We start from the raw sequence: 26,477 nt of genomic DNA on the forward strand, positions 1-26,477 counted from the left end.
GTATAATAAACGAATGCATGACCATCAACTAAGCAAAATCTACATCACAAATGTACACAGATTCACTGTGCAAAAAATGCTTGTGTATTGACCCATAAGTGAAAATTTCTGAATCAAAAGTACATTCTCCAACCAACTATGATAAATTGATATCGTTGTTTCTCTTATCTCATTTTCACATATATTCTCATCATACATCTATCTTTAACTCTCCAATCCACCCTCTTTCACTCTCTAAAACATTTACCTTTTCCAACACATCCTCCACTAACTTTTCAACCTTCCGCAAATTGTATCTCATCTCATCAGCATACTTCTCAAGCTTCTGTAAATTGACGCCCATCTCATAAGCAGAATTCTCAAGCTTATTCAATCTGTTGCTAATCCCATAAGCATAATACTCAAACGAGTCCTTCTGATCCTCATCTTCTGCCTTGTACCTCTCTGCATCTCTCACTATCTTGCTCATCTCTTCCGGGCTCAACCTTCCCTGCAGCCTCATTGCCTTACCTTCTGCTGTGACCTTGACAATGCCATCAGTATCTAATTCAAAACAAACATTGATCTCAGACAACCCTGACACCTCAATCTCCCCGAGGAACAAGTTCTCCTTTGACCTGCTCTCTTCTCCTTCATACACTTTTATCAAAACTCTTTTACCCGACTCTGAGTTCCAGTTAGCACTAATTCTGCGTCTCACTTCGCTGATGAGAAGGGAGCAAATTAGACCAAGTACCGTAGACGGCTGCTCATTTGGAAGAGTGCGGTGGTGTTCACGGTCTCCAAAAGTACCGCACTTGTAACCAAGGTACTATAATTCTGATCTTTGAAGAAGATGGAGAAAGCGCTCTTATTCTTGGTGGGGATCATGCTATTTCTTGGAACCAACACAGACATAACACCACAATCAATCTCAACTCCAAGACTGTGTGGCACCACATCCATCAGCAACAAATCCTCCACTTCACCACTCAACATTGCAGCCCGGAGCGCCGCACCATATACCACAGCTTCATCAGGACTGATGCTCTTGCAAAAACTTGGCCATATATCGACACCGAACATTTCCTTCAACAATTCCTGAACCTTTGGAATTCTAGTACCCCCCCCCCCTACAAGCACAAGCTCATGGACTTCACTTTTACCAATCTTTGCCTCAAACAGGTACTTCTCCACTGTCTCAATGCACTTTCTGAACAAGTCCTTGTTCAACTTCTCGAACAAATCCCTCGTAATAGTGACACGTAGATCAATCCCTTCACACAGAGAATCAAGCTCAATCGTGGTCTCAGAAGTGGAAGACAGCATTCTCTTAGCTTCCTCACACGCTGATCTTAACCTCATCAGTGCTTTGGCATTCTCACTGATGTCCTTCTTGTGATTTCTCTTGAACACGTCCACAACATGATTCACCAAATTGTTATCAAAATCCAGACCACCCAAATGGGTATCTCCTACTGTGGCTTTAACCTTAAACATCCCTTCATCGATGGTGACCAAGGAAACATCAAAAGTACCACCACCAAGATCAAATACCAGCACATTCTGTCTACCCTCCATCTTTTCCTTCTTGTCCAACCCATAAGCAATAGCAGCTGCTGTTGGCTCGTTGATGATCCTCACCACATCAAAACCAGCGATTTCTCCTGCATCCTTAGTGCTCTGCCTCTGTGCGTTGTTGAAGTAAGCAGGGACAGTGATCACGGCACGTTTCACTTCATGACCCAGATAAGTTTCAGCAGCCTCCTTCATCCTGAACAGCATCATGGAAGATATCTCTTCAGCTGTAAGCTTTCTCTCTTCACCCCTGTAGGTGGCCACAATCATGGGCTTGTCTCTGGTTCCCGGGACAACCTTGAAAGGCCACAGCTTCATGTCCTGCTGAACTGATTGGTCGGAGAATCCCTGACCAATCAAACGCTTGGTGCCGAAAATGGTGTTCTGCGGATTCTTTGCTACTTGGTTCATGGCAGCATCGCCGACTAACCTTTTGGTGTCAGTGAAGGCGACATAAGAAGGGGTGGTACGGTTGCCTTGTTCATTTGGAATGATCTCGACACGGTGGTTTTGCCACACAGCTACGCAGCTATAGGTTGTGCCGAGGTCAATGCCTATAGCTTTTCCTTTTTCCCTGGTTGCCATGGCTGAGCTTAACCACTACAGAGCAAAGAACAGAGAAATTCTGGTCTTTTGGCTTCTCAAGATGTGAATGAGTTGAGACTTGAGACTGAGACAAGCAATGAACTTATAGGCATAGAAAATAAACTGATAATGTTGAAGCATTGTGAAATCGAAGAGCTTTGCTAATTTCCAAAGAAGAGTATTCCTTATTCCTCTGTGTCATTGAATAGATACTTAAACTTGTTGAATTAGCTGCATTTTCCATCTTGATGATGTAAAATGTGGATCTACTCCCAATATCTTTTAGGATAGTGAATTTGATCTCTTGATGATCATCATCAAAGTACTTCCTCACTTTTTCTTCTAGTATTGGGAAATGTAAGAGGTTTGTTCGTTAGTACTAGTCCTTAACTATTGTTAATTTCAAGTTGTGAATGTATTTAATGTTGTTATCTTTAATATACTACTACTGTTGTTTCAGCTTTTATGTTTTCTATAATTTTTGTTGTTTCAGAAACCCAAGATAATTTATCTTATTTATTCTCTCATTAATATTTAATATCAGTATACTCTTAACTATCACCTCTTATTTTCACATATCACAATTTTCAACAATTAATATCATTCTCTCTTCAATAACTCAATTTTAAATAAGGGTGTTTTAATCAAATTTTATATATATATATATATATATCAATTAATTAGCTCTTAAAACAATAGAAACATGTTATAGTTATCCAGTAAATAAACAAAACTGAACCGAAAATGTAGAAATATAATAAACGACTGCAATGCCTTCAACTAAATAACTAATGAGCAAAATCTACATCACAAAAGAACTCAGATTCCCTGTGTAAAGAATGCTTGACTATAGTTTCTAGTTGTGAAGGGGGGAAAAATAAAAAATAACAAATAAAGAGCGAAAGAAGAATATCAATCAATAGTTAAGCAAAGAGTACTTAATCCTGAGTACAATTTTCCCTTTTTCGACTCCAAGCTTAGCCCCTGTAACTAACCAATGACCAGGAATATCTTGGGGCCCTCTGAACATTTCTGTCATATCCACAATTTTTGCCAGTTTTCCAATGTGAATTGAACTATCTTCCTTTTTATCATCAGAGGTTTTCTTTGTCAGTGATGATGAAGCACCATCTGATCTCTGAGCAGCAGTAGCAGGAGTGGAGGGGTTATGATCCCACACTGATCGCCTTATAGTACACCCTGGTACCTTAGAGAAAAGGAGCTTGAGGTGTAACACATTTTTGGCACCAAAGTCCCAAACACCAAGCTGGGCACCAGTGACAATGTTAACACCAGAGAGGTCCCCAATGCTGGTTTCAGTGATCTCGATTGGTGCAGTGCTTACATGGGAGAAGTTCTTCCACTTGATTGGCTCGAACCAACGGCTGTCTTGCTCCTCAGGACCTTGCCACTTGGGAGCACCAATGGCCATGTGTGTCTCCCAGTGAGGTTGGAAGATTTTGGGGAGGGAGACCAAATGCTGCAAATGAATCGCAAGTCGATTCTGTTTGCTGCCTTCTAGGCTAAGCCTTAGCCCAGTCACGGGCTTGCGTCCAACCGTTACCTGCAACACCAAGTCGTCATTCATGTGTCATTTACCCAATAGTTTAATTTGGGCAAGTGATTCACAGTTCGATTCTTATTGCCTCTATTATTCGAAGAAATGTTGAATTTCAGCACATGGTAGGTAGGTCAGTGCATTGTCCACGTTTCAAGCCTAATCGACTCTTGCTTGAGGGGTAAGTTAGAAATATAATATAAAATCATTATAGTCATTTACCAAACAGCTTAAACTTTTTGGATAGTTGGTTCATGACAAATAAATCTCTTAATTTCTCACTTTTGCAGGCTACCTTGCATCATTTTACTTTCTCAACATTACAGTAAATTGACTAAGAAACATCTATAGGTGGTCAATGAAATTAAATAGGGATGGAATGGCTGGCACTTTCAGCACTTATTCTGTGTTATGTGTTGTGAATAGTTCTCTTAGACATAATTTGATGGCCATGTTCAATTAAGAAGAATTTAGTAAACAATACCTGATCTGGACTGACAAAAAGCTTAGGTCCCATCAAGCTGAACTGAAGGGATGGACAGACAGGCTCCTTTCTTTGTAGATTGTTCTGCTCTGGCGCCCAAACTCGAGTTATTTGGAAATCCAAGAAATACTGTAGGTCTTCAATAGGAGGTTTGTCTGGCTCATATAACAGAGAGCTAAATTATATACTGTATAAAACTATGGTAACATTTGTCATACTCATCAACTGGTGTTAATATCCCAGTTTAGTTTCCGGCTCATGTAACACCACTGGGACTCTAGCACCTATGCACCCACAAAAGTAAACTAATATAAGAGAATAACTTCTATTCTTATAATTTCCAGCAAATCTCAGGGACTCCAGCATATTTATACAAGTAGAAAAAGAAAACACCAAAAAGTTATCTTGGTGGAAAGCTCTCTTCTTACAGTTATAGAGACATATACACATATTGGAAGTGGAGAAATGCTGTTTAATATGAGAAAAGTCCTTACAAACTTGACTACAAAAAGTAAGAATGCACAATAATTTATGAGTGGTTAAAAAAATATTAGTTCCGAAAGTAGCACTCATCACATGTATCCAACCATCAAATGAATTCTTGCAATTACTAAGATATCTTTTTCATGCAAATCCGCATTTTCCATCTTAATATCACAAAATTGCCACCATAACCCTGTGTTGATACGGGTAAAGTATTATCCAAGAAAGATACTTTTGATGGACTTAATAAAGAGCAAATAGTCAAATTAGTCCCTAAAGAATATAATACTTTCATATTAGTCTCTGAATAATAAAAACTAGGAGGTCCGTCATTGACATTTTATTATTGAAATTCCTATTAGGAGGCAGACCACCCTGGTGACTGCAAATTTTATATAGTATTCACCAAACTTTCATAAAAAAAAATATAATAATCTTATATTCATCCTATTTATTAATTTTTTACTTTTTTATTTTGGCTGAATTTTGGCTGAGAAAGCCTCATTGTAAATCCAGAGTCTAAAACCTATTATCAAAACAATCGGGTAATATTGCAATTACATTCCAAGAAAGTTTATGATATTAAATGCTCAAAGGACTCATTCAGGTCATTACCCTTAAATAAATACTGTAAGCAATAATAAAATAACATCACATCATAAGTAATTGGATTAGAACTTACACTCCAGATACAGTTCAATGGCACGAGCCAAATGCTTTACGCCAGGCACTCCTTCAAGAAGAGATGCAATAGGAGTAAACTTCATGTTAATGATATCTGGTGCCAATTTTACAGTTTCCACCCATTTAGTATGACTTTGCTCAAGATCATCTCCTCCTCTCCTTCTAAAGATGACTGTAACATCCTGCAGCAACAAAATGAAAGGTAACTGCAGTGAGATTCCTAGAGTCTATATATTGAATCAGTGACTGGGCCATTTTTAATGATATAGAGTGCAATAGCAAGAAACAAATGCACAAGGTGAAGCCAGAATGTATTTGCATAAAATAAACAAAGTTGCATCAGTATTCAGAAGCACAGAAGGTTATCAATTTACTAGTGATGGTACAAAAAAAGGCATTTTCTAGCACTGACCTTCTCCTTGTACTTTACAGGACCAGGACCTGATTTGTTTTTTCCATCAAAAAACCTATCATCTCCAATCTCCTTCACATAATTCTCAATGTTTGAGGCAGATAAAGATGATGACTGGTGCTGCCTGATATACACCACGTCTCTTCCACCAACTGTTGCAGATGTAACAATATGGGTACCATAATTCTCAATAAAACTGACAAGAAGAAAGGGCAGAAGTTTCCAATTAGAGCTTGTCCCAGTCCGTATAAATCTCTCTATTTATTTTTTAGGGGAAAGAGGATAAGTTTTCGGAACAGTCAACTTGAGTCAGATTATGAATATGTTTCGTGCAGTCTTCACGGTCATAGTACAGCAATAAAGAAAATTTTGTCTCACGCATCAAATAACAGGGCAAAGACATTACATTTTACGCATGGAGTTGAAATTGCTGATGGGAACTAATAATTTAATCTCAATGCCCTATGTAGAAGTATGCAGTTGTCATTTTACAATGTACATCACCACAGCTCCGTCTGGTATTTAGAATTCTAACTAGTAATTTAAAATCGTATGTTAGACAAGTCACCAGTATATAATATATTCTCATATCACCAATCACTTTCCAGCTTCACAAGGCTTCCACATAAATCTCACAGAGCACATAATATATTATACCCCCTTCCCCTCCCACAACAAGAGTACGTAACAAAAAACCACTTTTCACCTATGCATTTGTTCATCATTGTCAAATCATGTTCCAGAATTCACAGTAATTAGCTAAATTTTATTTGCATATAATCAAACTGACTGTTAAAATAAAGGATTGTAAAAGGTTTCATCTCTTGTTTTGGTTCGCTGCTTTCTTTAATGAATTCATGAATTTACAGACAAATTGGAGAGTTCTGCTGAGAGGGATTTTTTCCTTTACTCTTTGATTTGTTGATTTTATAAGTGTTTTTAGAAGCATTCCTTTTATGTCATAATGAATCATTCCTGTCTCTTAATAAATTCTTCTTTTTTACTTCAAAATCAAATAAAAAAAAGGATTAAAAATATGGAAAATACAGAACACAGTTTGTTTAATAAGATAATCAAATGACACTGATGTAGAACAAGTGAGATCGAACGCCAAGATATTTGTTCATTTCGAAGTAGAGTCTATCTGAATAGCATAAACTCTTAAGAAGTAGAAAATGTCTTCATGTTCATACATATCAAGGCAAAATCATTTTCTACAGATGAGCTGACTAAATATTATTTAATAAAGCAGTATAAACGCAGTTTACCTTGCCAAGGATGCTGGATCCCAAGAGTAAGGAACAGCACGCTTGACTTCATCATTCAACACCAAATTTAGTTTCGCTAATTTAACTTCGACCAGTGGAATGAAAGTTCCAACCATGGCCAGGGATTTAGTAGCTGCTGCATCAACGACCCATGAGCCAGTAAAATTGAACATGGAATTGAAGCTCCCAAGTGGTATTTGTCCTGTTATGCCTGACCTCTCATTGAAATGTTTTGCCATCTGAAAAATTCAGTCATCAAATAAGGTCACTGAAACCGCTTCACTGAGTGTCTACAGTGTTAGGAGGAATGAACGTCTCTCTTTTGTGTATAAGCAAAACCCCAGCATGCCAGAAAAAAAAAACAGTGCATCTCTTCTATGATAAAAAATAACCAAGCATTACTCCCACAAAGTGAAGTTGGCTACAAGGATTCTACCACGTCACTATGCTCAATCATGTATCACAGTTTCCTGTCATTTCTTTTTCAGTCTCTCTCTGCCCCTTCTCAAAATGGCATCATCTTTCGATTCACATCTTACCATAAATAAGGTTATCATCTCACATGTCCCAACCATTTTGACCTTCTTCCAAATGATTTAACTATTGCCATCTACTCTCCTCCCCATATTGAACTTAAATTCCATATATATTGTCTTTCATCTGCTCAAACAAAATCCCTAGCCTTCCGAATGAATTTTCATCATGCATTTATTATGCAGAACTCATATTATCATGTTACGAAATACACATAGACAGTCTCCATAAAAAAGGCTTAAAGTTGATATACAAATGCTAATAGTGAAATCCTGCATAGTCTAGTAAAATATAAGGTTCACAAGTCACAACACATCAAGGTGGCAAATATATAATTACATTATCTATCTATCTTCTCTTAAATGAGATCATTGACAGGTTTCAAAAGACAACCAGAAATTCTAATATCTCATATGTTTGAACTTCTGAGAAACACAAATGAAAAAGATTGCACTATTCCCGTCCAAAATCATTTTTACAAACCCAAACTTATATTTACATTGGCACTATAACTACAGCCGAGTGATTATGGAAGTAATCGCCAATTCTATCATACGACAAAATCAGAAATGGATGGGGCTGCTTGAAGGAACTGTGGAATTATAAAATTGCATGTGTATTGGATAAGTGATCCAATATTCTAAGAGAAGCTAAAATTGCAATCATGTTCAAAGAATCTATCCTGAAGTAGCTTCCACAAGATATAGTGAAAATCCCAATCTCCCACTTCTTAACTGCTTTACCATTCCCATATTTCCAATAGTTTGCTGCATCACTCTTCAGCTTATTAGCTATTTAAAAGTAGTAGCATTTCAAAGTAAATTAACCCTACCCTTGAATAATATCTGAATGCATTTCAACATCCATTAGGGCAAAGAACCATATAAAGTTGAAATCTTATTGGAAATTTGCAGAGGTTGCAAGACAAAAAATAAAGCCCTATTTATCGGAAATAGTAAAAAGATACAGATACACCTAAAATGCATTCAGAGCATGAACGAAAGAGTTCATAATTGCCCGGTATCAATTAAGGGTCTAATTCAAGTTAGGTGAGCTTTTACGAAACTCCCTGATAATATTCTGCTAGATGAAAACTAAATTGATACCTTTACAATGCCATGGTACAAATTTGCAACTTGCACATCATTTGCCGAAAATAAAATGCAGCTTGAAAGGGAGGATAAAAGAGTTAATTGAAATTATCTAATTCCTATTTTAGGAAACTAGGGACCCAGAAGAATTATTCTGCAAAAAACCATTTTTATCTCCACTAATGGTGTATTGCGCATTCATAGTAAAACTATCCAAACCGATGATGCATCAATCAAGAAGCCAAATGAAGCAAGGAACATAAATGCTCATATACTGAGCTTGGGAATGCATTTAGAACAAAACTACAAAACAATGCAACAACACATTGAAATCACAAGTCAACCCACCAACAAATAAAGCAACAACAACAAAACAAAACAAAAATTGCAAAAACAAATCAAAATCCAGAAACAAAAGGGTAGATGAAAACAATCACCTCATGGAAACTACACACAGGGGTTTTCTCCAAAGCACTCTTCCCAAGGGAGCAAACAATATCCCCAGAAACATTGGGAACAACAACACCATGAGAGATAGCAAGATCCCTGGTATGTTCCTCATCAAGACGAACAAGCCTTGACCCAGGAGCACCCTTGCAGTAGAGAAGCCGAATATCTGATGTGACATCAAAACCACGACCCAGAGCTTGGATTGAGTTGCAGAGAGTAGCAGAGAGAGAATCAGAGCTCCTTGTTGAAGGTGGGTTTTCCATGGTCATTGAAGAAGAAGGTGGTAGGTGTTGTTAGCGAGCTTTGACGTTGTTCTCCTAGTAAAAGCTAAATAGTGGTTTGAGTTTGACTGTAACAACAATTATAATCATAATGAATTGTCTGAAAACGCGTTTTTTCTGTAATCTGTAGGGACCATGGTCCATCCACATGGTCGAAGGGCTTTTTTACTCTTATCAGATTCCAAAGTTGACTAGCTTTAAAGCTTCCTCTAATGCGATTACGCCCTCGGTTCGCCCTCGGTTCGCCCTCGGTTCATCCGAATCCTTTGAAGGATTGAGGTAGTGTTTCGGGTGATGTTTATTGGACGTGGGTCAAAAAGGTGTTGCTTGTTGATAAGTTTGTGGGTTGCACGTTTCATGGTGACAAGTTTGAGTGTCGAAGTGTCTCTTGGACTTTACTATTGGTTTTGTTTTAATATAGATCTTTGACTTTGTTTCCTTGGGATTTTTCTTTTTTAGGTCGTGGTGGCTTTTGTTATTTTCTCTTTATAGGGTGACTACTCACTAGGCATGTCAGTAGTTGAGAATTTTTGTTTTTGTTATCCCTTGATTCTATTCATGTGCTTAGTCTCTTTCATCTTTTGTAATATATTAGAGTTTTTACCTATACATTGCACGACGAAGTTTACTATTGTATTTGATTCATCAATAAATATTTTGATTTTAAAAGAACAAACGTAATAAGATATAGATTTGTAGATATTCATAAACATAAATTCAAACACTCAATTATAGTGTTTTGTTGTCATACGCCGATTTAACCAATATAAAGATTTCGGGAAAAATTAATTAATTAACCAAAATCTTCAATTCTGCACACATGTGATGTATAAAATATTTTTGCCTTGAAGATTAAAATACATATATGTGAACCTATTAGGTTGGGGACTTACAAAGTAAAAGCACAATATATTTGCATGTTATTATTTAGGCATGTACTGATAAAATGATTTAAAACAAAATTGATATACTAAAATCAATATTTGTGAATTTTTTAGCTGCTAGAATTGTCAGATTAAAAAAAATAAGCATTCAACAAAATAAAACCACAACGAATGCAACCTGTAAATTTTCTAAACTTATTAAAAAAATTATGAAGAATATACTAAAATATGAAAATTTACTTTTCTATTAGGTTTAACATGATAATATTTTCTTGTTAAAATCTTAGTCCCCATAGGATAATTTTAACCTTGCATTTTGTATAAAAATGAAAGTGGACTATATTATTATGTTGTACAAATTTAACATAATACTATATTGTAAACCAGTAAAAACTTGTTAAAATTTATTTGTATATTAATTTTTATGTGAAAGTATTTTCATTTAAAATGTTCTTTCCCGTGGGGGCTATTAACCTTGTAATTTAAATATAAATAATATAGATTACAATTGCATTAATGTCTACTAATCTCGGTTAAAAAAATGTCTTATAATCTCAGCATGATATATTTTTATCATCAAATTATCATACTTATATGTATAATTATAAAATTATGACAAAGTAGTAAAAACATATTCGAATTTATTTTTAAATTAATTTTTACATGAATTTATTTTCATGTAAAATATTCCTCTCGTGGAAACTTTCTAATCCCCGCAAGACATAATTTTTGTATCAAATTACCATGCTTTTATAAATGTTTACTCTTAAATTATTAAGAAGTAAGATCCAAAAATAATACATATTTTTAGTATCAAATTTTCATATTTTGTTTACTTTCTAATCCCCGAAAGAGGTGCAGAGTGAGAAATATATTTTTTGAAATCGAGAAAGATATTAATTATGAAAATTAAGAAAGTATTCATTTCTATTATTAAAAATAGTAAAATATCCAAAATTGATTGAATAATTAGAGAGGGAGTTGGAATTGGTACCCCTCTTAGAATTGGTACCCCTTTAAAGTGGGAAATGTCTAAAATGTCTCTGTTTAAATAATTCCCGAGCTTTGGTACCTCGGGAACACTCCGAGCTCTTAAGTCTTGGGATATGTTATAATTTTCATGATGATTTTTCCGAGCTTTGGTACATTGGGAACACCCCGAGCTTTAAATCTCGGGATATTTTATAATGTATCTTGATGCCTATCCCGAGATTTGGTGGCTTGGAAACATCCCGAGGGTCTAATTTCCGGAATCCTTCTGAGTGTTATGCCTCGGTAATTCATAAACATGGATTTCCCGATGTTCGTCAAGCTCAGAATGTGAAAAATGTGTTCCGGAGGTTGTCAAACCTCGGAAACCATACCTGAAGAATTTGGATCAATTCCCGAGCCTTATACCTCAGTAAGAATAACGTAAATTTTCCGAGCTTTGTACCAAAAAATGATTCTGAGGTTACCAAACCTCGGGAAATTATACCTGACTCAAAATATCATTTCCCAGGACCTAGGTCTCGGGATGTTTCTAGTGCCTATCGCTCGGTATTTTAATCTCGCCCAGACCCCCCATAAATATCATGCTAACAACCTTATAACTCCCTCATAACTACCTTAACTTCCTCATAACCCCCCCCCCCCCCCATTTAACACCCCACCAAACTCCAATCAACTCTCCCTCCTGCATCTTCCCCACTTCCATCTTCACTCACAAACCATCACTCCACAGCTCTCATTCTCATCTTCCTCACCCATTACACCATCAACATTTTCCCCATCATCCTTTCCTCGCATCTTCATATTCTAGTTCAATATCATCCCTTTCATCTCCATCATCATCTCCATCTTCATCTCCACCATGTAACACCACTACTGCTCCTGTTGCTGGTGCGATTCATTTCCGAGCTATAATTCTTGGTAAGTTCCCAAGCTTTAAATCTCGGTTTGTTTTTGACTATTTCTCTCTCAAGGTTTGAAGCTCGGGAGAGGAAGGAAATGAAATGAGGAACGTGAACACACACAAACAAGAAGGCTCGGTAAAAGGGGGGTTTAAAATAAGGGAGCAATTTTAGGTTTTTTAGAAAATACACCCCTACCAATTCCAAGAGCGTACCAATTCCAACTCCCATTAGAGAGGTGCACTTGATCTCATTGGGTGAAAAAGAGAAGGAGAGATTTAGACTAATCAAGAGAAATGAAAAATTATTGATTTCCTTTGTTAAAAAGAGTGAAATTTAAAATTGAATAGATATTTAGAAATGTGCATTTTAATTAAGAAAATAAAGTTTTACTTCGCATGATTAGTAAACAAACATAGGTAGCGTCTCCGAAGATTAGCTCAAGTGGTAAGAGCTAGGGGACATAAGGTTTTGGGAGGGTGCAGGGTAAAGGGTCCAGGGTTCAAACCCTGAGGAAGACTAATTTACTAACAATTACAAACAACATTTGCCTATAAAAAAAACAAACATATGTAGTTTTTCGTGTAATTGGTTCAGGTAAAAAATTAAGGCTTTCATTGCACCCTTCACACACATTTATGAGGTAATCAAGTGCTGATAAATAGAAAAATATAAATTCCAACACCAGAGATGATGCGTGTATGCCAAGAAACCTATACTATATACACTACAAACAAAACTACAGCCGTTATGTATAGTGTTAAACATGAGCTTTGCATTAACAACTCATTCAGCAACCTAACCTATTTAAGCGTAGTGCTGAGGGTAAAAGGAAGAAACCATGAAATGAAAACTGATTTAGGAGTACTATTGCCAAATTTAGGACTCGATTAACAATCCCGAAGGTATCAACAATTCTTGAAGGAGACACTTGTCTTACATAGCATTCTAATTTTTTCCATCAAAATCCAAGATAATGACAATCCTCATTAATAGCAACATGAAACTCTCATTATCAACACCAAAAAGCTGACTTAGCAAGTCCTACAAAACAAAAAGATAGATAGATATAAGTCTCAAAACTAATCAGCAATAAGGTTAGGGAAATACAGACATTTGAGTTTGAATTACTGCAGCAGTGCGCACGTCATGAGCACCTCGATAAGTTTATAGAGGCTCTAGAAAATTTAGCTCTATTTGACTCTGAAAATCTAATTTGAGCATCTAGAGAACTTGTGCATCTAATTTCTCAATAACCTCCACATAAAACTACTCACAAGGAAAACATGATGCAGAACTCAATTGTTTGAAAATGATTAAAGACATGGAAGGATAGTTCTAAACTAATGAATAAAACATAACGACAAAATCACATAAATATGCTCATACCAACAGTGTCCAAGCTTTGAACGTTTGAAAGAACTCCAATGGTGGATACAATTCCATGAGATGGACGAAATCCAAGAATACCACAGAATGTTGCTGGAATTCTAACACTACCTGTAGTATCAGTACCTACAAAATCACAATATTTTACCAAGTTCACATCCATATACTTGTGAGTTGAGACTGAAAATTCAAGTAAATGGTTTTCATGAGCACAAGATGACTGCACTTTGGATGTGTCCATTAAGCCTGTTATGGGATCAGAACAAGCCATACTGCAACAGTATATGAAAGAGATCACAAAAATAAGATAGGAGCTGGAATCCTAAAATTTATGCAACTATCTTAATGTGTAGATCACAACAACCATAGAACTGAATGTCAGCAAAGTGGAACTCACTACACCCCAAATAAGATTTGCAATTAGGTATAACGAACAAGACTGTGTATACACTTTTTTTGGTGAGAAATTAAAATACAGGTAAAGACTATGGATCATATAAACCAGCTTCAAGAAGAATGAATGAATTCAAAATTTGAATCTTACAGCTGCTTTGGTTGAAGAGGTAGCCTTATGATTTCAAATTATCTTTGCATAGCTTCCTCTTAGCAACCAACACAAACACTTGAGAATTGTCAAATACAACCTGATCTCCTTGATTAAAATTGATACATATATGACCATACAAATGAAATACAGCAAGGGAAATACCATTTCTACGAAACAGCTGCAAATACGTTAAGGATGTGTTTGGGAGAACAAATTAATTAAGCCTTTATGGCAATAAGAGCTTATGGCATAAGCACTTATTAATAAGCCAATTTGAGAAACTTATTGAAATAAACCGGAAATAAGTTTTGGACAAGCAAAAGCTCTTATTCATAAGCTTATATGAACACCTTACGAAGATAAGCTCAAAACAGCTTATAGGTAGGTCATAAGCTATTACAAAAGTTCTCCAAAACACTTGCATAAGCGCTTATGCTATATAAGATAAGCTCCAATAAGCTATTCTAGGGCCTTACTTACAGTGAAAATTACTTAAACTGAGCAGCAGACCCAAAATAAAAGGACACAAGCTTTCCACTTTCTAGGAATCACTTAGACATAAGAATAATCCTAACTCCCTTCTCCCTAAAGGAATCACTTTGAATGAGTGATGGAACAAGCAAGTGGTAACCAAGTAAACTCACCAATAGCAAAGTCAACTAGGCCAGCAGCAACTGCTACAGCTGAACCACTGGAAGAACCTCCAGGGATACAAGAAGACAGCAACAGCTTGTTCTGAATCAGCAATGAGAAATCCTGCCATGTCACAGACAATGAGAAAAATGGAATCAGTTGTGAATCAGCAATCTAATTGGTTATTCTGTAGAAAGCCTCATAATCAATTCTAAGAATCACTTTAAGAAGAAGCTACAATGTGAAGCTTCTGAAGTCAGTGTGCTTTTGATTAAAACCTTACCCAAAAGAGAATTCATCCATGACAGTCTTGCCAACACAAGCAGCACCATTGCTGAGCAGAGGGGGGTTCACATCAAATCTGCAATAACAATCCCAATAAACAAATCACAAATGGAATTGAAAGTGTAAACGAAAACGAAACGAACATGTCTTTGACGGCGAAGGTTAGAGTAGAGAGCATTTGGTTAAGTGGCGGAGGGTGAGGGAAGGGAAGAAGCTCAAAACGCTAAACAAAAGCACCAAACTCGGTCTTCTTCTTCCTCCTTTGACGCCATCGTTTTCCGATGAACAACCACCAGCTTCAGTGATTGGGACAACATCGTTTTCGCGCGGCGCAACCAAATGATGTTCACTGGTTTTCTTTTTCTTTAATTTATTTTATTTTGTCATAATTTTTTCTTTTGCAAATACTGGCGTTGGGATTCTACAACTTGTAGCGGTCATGAACTGCCAGAAAGCATCTAACCGCCACAAAATTCTTCAAAATACTGGCGTTTAAATGATACATTTTGGCGGTCAGTAACTGCGACAATTTCTCTAGACACTGGCGGTTAAATTGTGACGGTTCAAAGCACCCAGAAGTTGTTGTAAAATACTGGCGGCTGAGTCTTATATTTTTGGCGGTTTCGAACTCCCACAAGAATTGCACTTACTGGCGGTTAAAATCCACAAAATAGTTTTTGGCGGCCTTAAATCGCTAAAACATGCTAGCGCTGAAACCGCCAGAACTTGCTTTTAACCGGCAGAAACAGCTAACATTAACCGCCACAACATTATTTTGCTTTTAAGCTACAAAATACTTTGTGGCGGTCCCTAACCGCCAGAACATGTTTGCAAATTAAAATTGGTAACAGAACGGGCTTCTAAATATTGCCTTGGAGCCTTTGTGACGGCCTACCGCCATAATGTGGTGAGATACTGAGATGAATGTAGCGACGGAATATTAGGAAGAGATTTCTTCCGTCACAAACGCCCTCGTCCCTGTGACGAAACTTGCGACGGAACTCTCTCTTTAAGATTCCATCTTCCAGAATTTTGTGACGGATTATTTTCTGTCGGAAACAACCCCATGTCAGAAATAAAATGTAGCCCGCCCAATTTCTTTTGTACTTTTTTAATATTATTTTTCTATTTAATTTTTTTCTGCTTATGATGAATGGAAGATATAAAAGAATTTCAAAAATATAAATGTGAAAAGAATTGAAGAGGGCTCCACTTGGTGAAAAAATTGAGGTGGTCAAAATATCTTTAAACTTATCTTATATGTGGAAAATGTCATATATGTGGAAAACACTTTATTTCACACTTGAGGAAAATATCTACATTTGATATAATTTAGGTTTAAAGATAAGAAAATTGGAAACCCTTGTACACTTGTAGCACCACAATATACACCCCCCGGTCACATATATAAGAAAAAAACAACATTTTAGATTCATTCAATAAATGATGTATCTAGTGATTATTAATAAATGATGTATCTAGTCATTATTGACTAGATACATCATTTATTGATTGAACCTATAATGTTGTTTGTTGCTTATATATGTGATCGGAGGGTGTAGAACACGAGAAGGTCACCACCACCGCCCCCAATTCTAATCAACTCTGGTTTTGGTGCCATTCTCTCTCAGTTTTAATGTCATCTTTATTTTTTAATAAATCCAAAATACCCTTTGTTAATACTTATAAGTGAGAAAATCATGGTGATTTTTACCCTTATAAGTGAGAATTTTATATAGCTTCCGTGATCTTTGTAGCACACACTTAAAAGTGAGAAAATATATCATACCGTGAAAAAAATGTGTGTTTCGCACTCACCACAAGTGCGAAAAAAAGTCGATGTACTTGGCCAAATTTGTTGGAAAACACCAAGAAAAGAGGAGTGATTGCGAGTCAAACCTCGATGGTGAAGATTGAAAGAACCGGTGATAATGGGTAAGGTGAGCACGATAATTGTGGGTGATGTAGGTAGGTGAGATGAAGAAAATGATTGTAGGTGAGGTAGGTGAGCCGATGATAATGGGTAAGATGAACACGATGATTGTGTTTCTGCACTCGATGTTTCACAAATGTGCACCGTCTGCCTCTTCGTCACTCTGACGTTAAAAAATGGACGACATCGCTGTTAAATGTCATGTCAGCATCTTACGTGGCGTGACACATCATTAAACAAAATTCAGAACTTGAAAAAAGGAGATAGGGGATTAAAATCTAGGACCTTGAACTAGCAAAACACACCATTTATCATTTGAGATACACAATCAACATGGTCATCCCAAATTTTAAAGTGATGCATTTTTTACCTAAAAGAATATTTATTTAATTAAACTTCTTACACAAAAATATTTTTTTATTTAAAATTTATTTTTCGAGTTTTTTGAGATGCAAAGTCATTTATAATACGTTTTTTTTCAATTGATAATAAAGCTAATCCATTTAACATTCGACAATAAAGTTAATCCATTTAAAATTTATTGAAACATAGTTGGTCTAAGATAAAATTTTATTAATTTTAATTTTGAAAAACTTCTTTCTGCCGAAGCAACAGTTACAAAAATTGTTAACATCATTCTATAAACAATAAAAGTATTTGGAAAAGAATCAAGTCTAATAATATAATTAAGTATGTCAACTGCAATATCATTTTCAACTTGTATTTTTCGAGTAGGTGAAAAAAGAAAGAAGCATAATTCTGATTAATATACTATTAATGCTTGGTTTATTTGACTTAGTAAAAAAAATTGTGGACTTTTTTACTTAGTAAAAATAAAATTTTGGGACCTTAAGCCCAACTTGGATCAGTGGTTTTGCCCTTAAGCTAGCCGTGACAATCAATTGCTAAAATTATGAACAAAATTTTATTTATATCATACTCATTCATCATCTTCTACTAAAACTTAAATTACCAGTTACTCTGACCCACCACTTCAGCTTTTGTGGGTCCCATTTGACGTTTCAACTAGTGGTTGTTTTTTTTTTTTTGGCCAATCAAAGTTGGAATTAAGAACAAAAGGCCCAAAGGCCGAGCCCACGAGGGAAATACAAAGCTGCCACACTCCAATACAAAACTCTACAAACAAAATAGAGAAGATAAGTTTTCCTAGAGACTAGTGGGAAATACAAAGAAATAGACTTGGGAATCAATCCAATGTCATGCGAATCTGGGAGTGGTCCCCTCTTTGATAAAAGCCAAGAAGCATCACATGGGCATAGAAATTAGAAAATATGAATTGTCCCCATCACTTTCTCTAAGTTCCACACACCAATAATGCAAATGGAGCTGTTAGATGGAGTATTACAGTGTTATGCTTTGTTTGAAAGTATTAACATTTTGTTTGGTTTATAAGACAAAAAAAAAAGAGAAAAGATAAAATGAGTAATGTTTGGGTGCAAACATATCGTATTTGATGGATTTTTGTCGTATATAAAATTTGAACCAATTGAAATTGTTCAGGTTGATTTGGATTAGATTTCACTAATGATGATGTTCAGGTCAGACGAGTTGATCTTATTGCTATTAAAATAATAGTAAAGCATAACTATAGAAAAATAAAAATTATTAAAAATTCAAAGAGACCCACAATTTCTTTTTTTGACGGGACAAAAATTTAGTAAATTTAAAGAGATTCCATCGTCCATGATTGATTTTGTGACGGAATATTATCTAAGTAATGATTGATGATTTGGGATTTCAAAAAAAAAAACTTACATAAGGCGTGCCACGTCACTCTACTTCTGACATGTCTAGACAATGTTAGAGACTTTAAGGGCTCGTTTGGCACGCCGTATTAGGCATGATAGTATAAGCTTATACAATACATTATGAGTTTATCCATTGTTTGGTGATGACATTGTATTGTATAAGCTTATCCATCAAAGTCCCCTTATACGTTAAAATGACGTATTATTTAATCCATCATGTGAGTGATGGATAAGACATGATAAGGTTGCGACGTATAAGTCACCATCACCACCACCCTCTATTGCTGCCAACTTACACCACCATTGGCACCACCACCACCACCACCATCATCCGATCACCGCCGCCGCCGCCACCACCGCCCTACCGTCACCACTGGTGTTGCCACCACCACCACCACCACCGCCCTACCGCCACCACCACCATAATCGCCGCCACCACAACCATATCGCCACCACCACCATAATCGCCGCCACCACCGACACCACAACCACCACCCTATCGCCACCACCACCACCACCACCATTGCCTCCACCCTCCACCGTCACCACCACCCTACTAAGCCGCCACCGCCTTACTACCACCACCACACTCTATCGTCGCCAACACCACAACCACCATCGCTGCCACCACCGCCACCACCGATGTTGCCGCCACCACCACCGCCACCGCCCTACCGCCACCACAACCACCACCCTATCGCCACCACCACCATAATTGTCGCCACCACTCTATTGCCACCACCGACACCACAACCACCACCCTATCGCCGCCACCACCACCACCATTGCCTCCACCCTCCACTGTAGCCGCCACCGCCTTACCACCACCACCACCACCCTATCATCACCACCACCACAACCACCATCGCTGCCACCACCACCACCAACCTATCTCCACTGTCACCACCACCGCCACGAACACCAACCTACCACCATTGCCACCACCACCACCAACCTACCACTACTTCCATCACCACCGCCACCACCGTTATAATCACCTCCATATTTAATTTTTATTTTATATCATTATTCAATACTTCATTAAACATAAAATTGCATTAATTTAAACGATATGGTAAATTATACAGTGTATGTCCAAACGCTGGATAGTATAAGAAAATTATCAGGGCTTATACTATCAGGCCTAATACTATCAGGCCTTATACTATCAGGCCTTATACTATACGTCGCACCAAACGGGCCTTTAGAGCTCCACCTTCAGACGATGACTAAATGTCACATTTTCTTAAATGCAACGATCATAAGCAAACTTTTTTTCCAATTAAGGACGACAATTGAACCGAGTGACAAACACGTAGAGCAATTTGATAGTTAACCTAAGATAAAAATTGAATTATACGTATTTTAAATAATATATGTACCCCCAAATAAATCTTGTATAAAACTCGTTACTTCACACACTTCCAGAAAATACTACTTCCAGAAGGTAAGAGTTTGTTTAATTACAGTTTAACAGTTTTCAAAAACTATATTTAAAAATTGTTTTTGAAAAAAATTGTAACAAACGAGCCCTAAGTTTTTGTATTCAAGAAGTTCAGCTTTTATAAGTGTATATACTTAGAACTTTTAGAAGTTGAACTTATGGAATACAAAATTAAGTTTTCGGAAGATGAAGTTTCAGAATTAAAGAACAAATATACTTTCCAAAACTAATATTTTTGCATTTCGAAAGCTGAATTTTCGAAACTGTATATAATTTTCTCTCTCAAACTTAGAATACAAAAATTTAACATCGGGGAGTTTAAGTTTTGAAAGTGTAAAATAAATACACTTTAAAAATTCACCTTATTTCATAGGGACTAAAAATTATTTAACTTTTTCACCTCTTACACATAAATAATTGCAAGACAACATTATATCTAATTCTCTTCAATAATTAATTTAAGTGTGTGTTGAGTATCATGTTTCATACTTTCATTCACATTTCATTAAAAGTGTAAATGAAGTGGAGAAATGAGAGAAATATGAAGTAATGAAAGAAAAAGTAACCGATGTTACATGTGATAGAATAAGAAACGAATGAATTATAGCTAAATATACTTACTCCCTGAGTCCCTTGCAAGAGTTCATAGTCATACTCAATAAATAGAATAAGTATTATTCTTCACTGAATTCTCTCCAAGTTTATAACACCTCCTCCTTGAAGTACACCTCCGGTCTGGTGTTTGAAATTTGAAAACTAGAAGATGAGTCATGAGACTTTGCACCATTATGGTGGTTTTTGTACCCAAATAATATAGTTTATTTTGGAAATTACAGCTTTTGGGTACTTTTTTTTTTATTTACCAAACTAGTATAAATCGCCACTGTCAGTGGCGATTCTATTTCTTTTCTTTTTTTTTTTACTTTTTTAAAGAATCGCCAAAGCTATTGGCGTTTTTTTTTTTTTTTTTTTTTTTTTCGTTTTTTAAATAAATCGCCAACCATGTTGGCGTTTTCTTTTCTTTTCTTTTTTTCTTAAAATCGCCAACATAGTTGGCGTTTTATTTTTTTTTATTTTTTCTTAAAATCGCGAACACAGTTAGCGTTTTCTTATTGTTCCTTTTATTTATTTATTTCTTAAAATCGCCAACCCAGTTGGCGTTTTCGATCTACCTTTTGTTTTTTCCTCCAATATTTTTCAAATCGCCAATCATGTTGGCTTTTTATTTTATATTTTTTTAATATATTAAGACCCTATAAATATGCACCTTCATAAGCATATTGTTACACAACAAATACATACAAAATGTTTGGATTGAACACTTGAGCTCCTTCTGTTTACTAGAAGATTTCTTGAGTTGTTTCTTAAATTTCCAAGGTAAAATTGTGACTTTTGTTTATACATAGTTGTCCTAGCTTTACTCTAATTCTCATTTATATTTATAAAAATATTCATATGGTCTTTTAAAATTGATTAAATATCATTCTAATTACTATTTAAAAAAATTAAAAAAACAAAAAGTAGAAAAAACCAACTGTGTTGGGGATTTTAAGAAAGAAAGAAAATAAAATAAGAAAACGCCAACTGTGTTGGCGATTTTAAGAAAAAAAAACTAAAAAAAGAAAAGAAAAGAAAACGCTTGGCGATTTATTTAAAAAACGAAAAAAAAAACGCCAATAGCATTGGCAATTCTTTAAAAAAGTAAAAAAAAAAAAAAAAAAATAGAATCGCCACTAACAGTGGCGATTTATACTAGTTTGATAAATAAAAAATAAAGTACCCCAAAACTGTAATTTCCAAAATAAACTATACCATTTGGGTAAAAAAACCCATTATGGTAGGACAATTATGCAACATGTATATTTCCACTTCATAAATTACCTCTTTTTGAAAATTACCAAACCTTCCCTTTTCCAACCATTCAACACCGATCTTCCCAATTTTCTTCTGGAGATTTTCCATGCTGCTTCCCCAAACTCCAGAGATTTTCCATGCTGCTTCCCCAAACTCCAGAAATTAAGTGTATCTGATAGTACTACCACTTTCTTTTCTCTACCTATAAATTCACAGTGAGTGTGTCTCCCTTCACCAAGCAGTAGCACATTCACACTTACAATAGTTAAGCTCTGTCATGGCAACTAGCAAAAAAGACAAAGCCATAGACATTGACCTTGGAACAACCTACAGCTGCGTCGCCGTGTGGAACCACAACCGTGTTGAGATCATTCCAAATGAACAAGGCAACCGCACCACCCCTTCCTACGTCGCCTTCACCGACACGGAAAGGCTAATGGGAGATGCTGCCATCAACCAATTATCCCTGAATCCACACAACACTGTTTTCGACGCCAAACGTTTGATCGGTCGGCGATTCTCCGACCGATCAGCCCAGCAAGACATGAAACTCTGGCCGATGTTACATGTGATAGAATAACTATAAGAAAGAAATGAATTATAGCTAAATATACTTACTCCCTGAGTCCCTTGCAAGAGTTCATAGTCATACTCTCTTCACTGAATTCTCTCCAAGTTTATAACACCTCCTCCTTGAAGTACTACCTCCGCTCTGGTGTTTGAAATTTGAAAACTAGAAGATGAGTCATGAGACTTTCCACCATGTTGGGGTATCAGCGCAATGCGGAAGCACATGATCGTGATAATTGAGAATTTAAGAGAAGTAAATAGGATAGTAAGAAAATGAACACACAAGATTTACGTAGAAAACCCTCTCAATGTGAGAGGTAAAAACCACGGGCGATCAAAAGCAAAGTTCCACTATAAAAAAGGGAGAGTACAATAAGTCCTCTTATATAAATGAGGACAAAGCAATATTTTGCACTAAAACTACTCTCTCAAATGGAACAAGAATTCTCACCAAAATAAACCACTCAAAGAAACAAATGGAAATGTGAGTATGAGCTTCAATGTTTTTCTCCGTGTGTGTTGTGAGTTGCAATTCACGTTGCTTTCTATGGCATATTTATAGCATCAATCCAAGTGTGAATGCCAAGTGTGAAAGAACCAATGAGAAAGCAACAAGCATGAGTTGTAATGGTTGAAAAGAAAAACATGATAATTCTTTTGTCAAAGAAGTAGGTGCCATTTGCAGGAGGTGAAAACTTTGACAAACCAATGAATTAGTGAATTACCATAGGCCACAAGTTTGATGGGAGTATGAATTATTGGACGGTGCCACATTCATAAGAATTAGATGTGGAATGAGAACCACATATTCTAACAATCTCCACCTTGGTTCGAATTTGAAAAAATGCTCATCGCCAAATAAAGCCCCGAAGGGCACTCAAGTACTGTAGAGACCAACCAAGTCTAAGCAATGCTGAAACTTGGTATTTGGAAGTGGCTTGGTAAGCATATTTGCTGGATTCTCAGATGTGTGAATCTTTTCCAAAATAATTTCACCAGCAGCAACAATATCTCGAATAAAGTGGCGCTTTACATCAATGTGTTTGGTCTTGTCGTGATAACGATTATTCTTGGTCAAATGGAAAGCACTTTAGCTATCACAAAACACAATAAGAACACCCCGTGTAAGACCAAGTTCATTGACCAAACCCCGAAGCCAAATAGCTTCCTCCACACCCTCTGTTGCTGAAATATATTCTGCTTCAGTCGTAGACAATGCAGCTATAGATTGAAGTGTAGCTTTCCAACTGATAGAACTATTACAGAGAGTAAAGATGTAACCAGAAATAGATATTCTTCGATCAAGATCACCACCATAATCTGAATCAACATAACCTACAACATTATTGGTTGTAGCCATGCTTCTGTCAAATACCAAGCCAAAACTGGAAGTACATTTTAGATACCGGAAAATCCATTTGACAGCATTCCAATGATCCTTCCCAGGATTATGCATATACCGGATTACGGTGCTAACATCATATGCTAGATCTGGCCTAGTGCATACCAAGGCGTACATAAGACTACCAACTGCACTAGCATAAGGAAAATGCGACATACGCTCCATCTCTTCCTCTGTTGTTGGGCAAAGATCTGAAGATAACTTGAAGTGTGCAATAAGTGGAGTAGAAACAGGTTTGCAATCATTCATTTTAAACCTATCAAGCACTCTCTCAATATACTTCTGTTGAGATAAGAATAATTTACCAGCTTGACGATCCCTGCGAATCTCCATACCAAGAATTTTCTTTGCTGCACCTAATTCTTTCATCTCAAACTCATTATTGAGTTGAGTTTTCAATTTCTTGATTAAAGACTTGTCACGTGATGCAATTAACATATCATCAACATAAAGTAACAAGTATATAAAGGATCCATCTTGAAAATTTTGAAAATAAATACAGTCATCAAATTGACTCCTGCAATAACTTTGCCCAATCATGAAAGAATCAAACTTCTTGTACCACTGCCTTGGAGCTTGCTTAAGGCCATATAAATATTTCTTCAATCGGCAGACAAGATGCTCCTTACCAGGAACAATAAATTCCTCGGGTTGCTCCATGTAAATTTCTTCTTCCAACTCTCCATGTAGAAAAGTTGTCTTTACATCAAGTTGCTCTAATTCCAAATCAAACAAAGCAACAAAAGCAAGCAAAACACGAATGGAAGTATGACGAACAACAAGTGAGAATATCTCATAAAAGTCAATACCTTCCTTTTGATAAAAGCCTTTAACGACTAGTCGTGCTTTGCATCTTGGATCTTCAACCCCGAGAATGCCGTCTTTCTTCTTATAGACCCATTTACATCTTAATGGTCGCTTGCCTTTAGGAATCTCTGTCAAAGCCCAAGTATTGTTTTTATGAAGACTTTCAATTTCTTTATTCATAGCCACTAGCCACTGTGAAGACTCATCACAAGAAACAACTTCAGTATAGCTGGCAGGCTCAATGCCATCATTTACCTCTTGTGCAATAGATAGTGCATAAGCAACTAAATTGTCATTATCAGTGTATTTGACTGGCCTTTTGATTTGTCTTCTAGCTTTGTCTCGGGCAAGAGAGTAATCATCTCCTTGTTGCTGAATAGGAGAAGTGGTATTATCAACATGATCATCATCATGAGGATGATCATCAATTATAGCTTCATTTGTGGAGGAAGATGAAACATCGACACCAGGAGTTGTAGGATTCAATACAAACTCCACCTTCTCGCTAGCACCCTGCAGATTCCTTGTACTAGTAGAGGAAGACACAGAAAACTGTTTTCCAGAAGATAATAATGCATTCTCATTAAAAGTCACATCTTTGCTAAGAATTAATTTTTGTGACTGAGTCAGAGCACCACAAACGGTACCCTTAGACTGAGATGCATAACCAAGAAATATGCACTCAACAACTCTTTGAGCTAATTTACCATCATTAACATGTGCATATGCAGGACATCCAAAAATTCTCAAATTAGAATAATTCACAGGATTACCTGACCAAATATCTTCTTGAACTTTGAAGTCAAGTGTCGAATGTGGAGAACGGTTGACCAAGTAACATGCAGTAGATGCTGCCTCGGTCCAAAGATCACGTCGATGCCATAACCCAACATTTGAGAGCATGCAGCGAGCTCTCTCAAGTAGAGTCCTGTTCATCCGTTCTGCAACACCATTTTGCTGGGGATTTCTTGGAATGGTTGTGTCTAGCAATACCATGATTTGCGCAGAACTCATTAAAGTCACTACTACAGAACTCCAATCCATTATCTGTTCTGAGCTTCTTCACTTTCTTCCCTGTCTGAGTTTCAACAAGAGTTTTCCACTTCTTGAAAGTAGGGAAAGTCTCATTTTTATGCCGCAGAAAATAAACCCAGACTTTGCGGGAAAAATCATCAATGATAGTCATCATATAGCGGCGTCCTCCATAGGAAGGAGATTTAGAAGGCCCCCAAAGGTCAGAATAAATATAATCAAGAATACCTTTGGTTCAGTGAGTTGCAGTGGAGAAACTAACCTTTTTCTGTTTCCCAAAAACACAATGTTTACAAAACTCCAACTTACCGATGCCATGTTTACCAAGATGACCTTGTTTGCTCAGAAGATGCATGCCTTTTTCACTCATATGGCCCAGGCGCATGTGCCATAATTTGGTGACATCATTATCAGGCATAGAAGATGATACAGCTGTTGAACCTGTCACAGTAGATCCTTGCAAGATATATAAGCAACCTACGCGGTTACCTTTCAATAAAACAAGAGCACCTTTAAATACTTTCAGAACTCCACCTTCAGATGAAAACTTGCACCCGAGAGACTCAAGAGTGCCAAGAGAAATTAAGTTCCGTTTCAAATCAGGAACATAGCGGACATTAGCAAAGGTTCTGACAACACCGGCATGGGT

The 26,477-nt window shown here is 36.5% G+C and overlaps 2 protein-coding genes and 1 long non-coding RNA gene across 3 annotated transcripts; all 3 read right to left on the bottom strand.

Annotated features, from left to right (window-relative positions):
- Positions 1-66: 66 nt before the first annotated feature.
- On the bottom strand, positions 67-2,766 carry LOC130727014 (heat shock 70 kDa protein-like). The gene is made up of 2 exons (XM_057578342.1): positions 813-2,766; positions 67-651 (listed from the first exon to the last, which is right to left on the bottom strand). Exons 1-2 carry the CDS (start codon positions 2,140-2,142, stop codon positions 191-193), a joined length of 1,791 nt encoding a protein of 596 aa, XP_057434325.1. The 5' UTR covers positions 2,143-2,766; the 3' UTR covers positions 67-190.
- Positions 2,767-2,889: 123 nt separating this feature from the next.
- Positions 2,890-9,442, bottom strand: LOC130727013 (MACPF domain-containing protein CAD1). The gene is made up of 6 exons (XM_057578341.1): positions 9,094-9,442; positions 7,032-7,270; positions 5,764-5,959; positions 5,350-5,533; positions 4,185-4,339; positions 2,890-3,706 (listed from the first exon to the last, which is right to left on the bottom strand). Exons 1-6 carry the CDS (start codon positions 9,373-9,375, stop codon positions 3,059-3,061), a joined length of 1,704 nt encoding a protein of 567 aa, XP_057434324.1. The 5' UTR covers positions 9,376-9,442; the 3' UTR covers positions 2,890-3,058.
- A 3,552-nt stretch (positions 9,443-12,994) lies between these two features.
- On the bottom strand, positions 12,995-15,365 carry LOC130726853 (uncharacterized). Its single transcript, XR_009015027.1, has 4 exons — positions 15,016-15,365; positions 14,744-14,855; positions 13,553-13,678; positions 12,995-13,207 (listed from the first exon to the last, which is right to left on the bottom strand). It is a non-coding gene; the product is annotated as an uncharacterized LOC130726853 (long non-coding RNA).
- Between the last annotated feature and the right edge of the window lie 11,112 nt (positions 15,366-26,477).

The sequence above is a fragment of the Lotus japonicus genome, chromosome 6 (assembly GCF_012489685.1).
Source record: "Lotus japonicus ecotype B-129 chromosome 6, LjGifu_v1.2".
Taxonomy (NCBI): Eukaryota; Viridiplantae; Streptophyta; class Magnoliopsida; order Fabales; family Fabaceae; genus Lotus; species Lotus japonicus.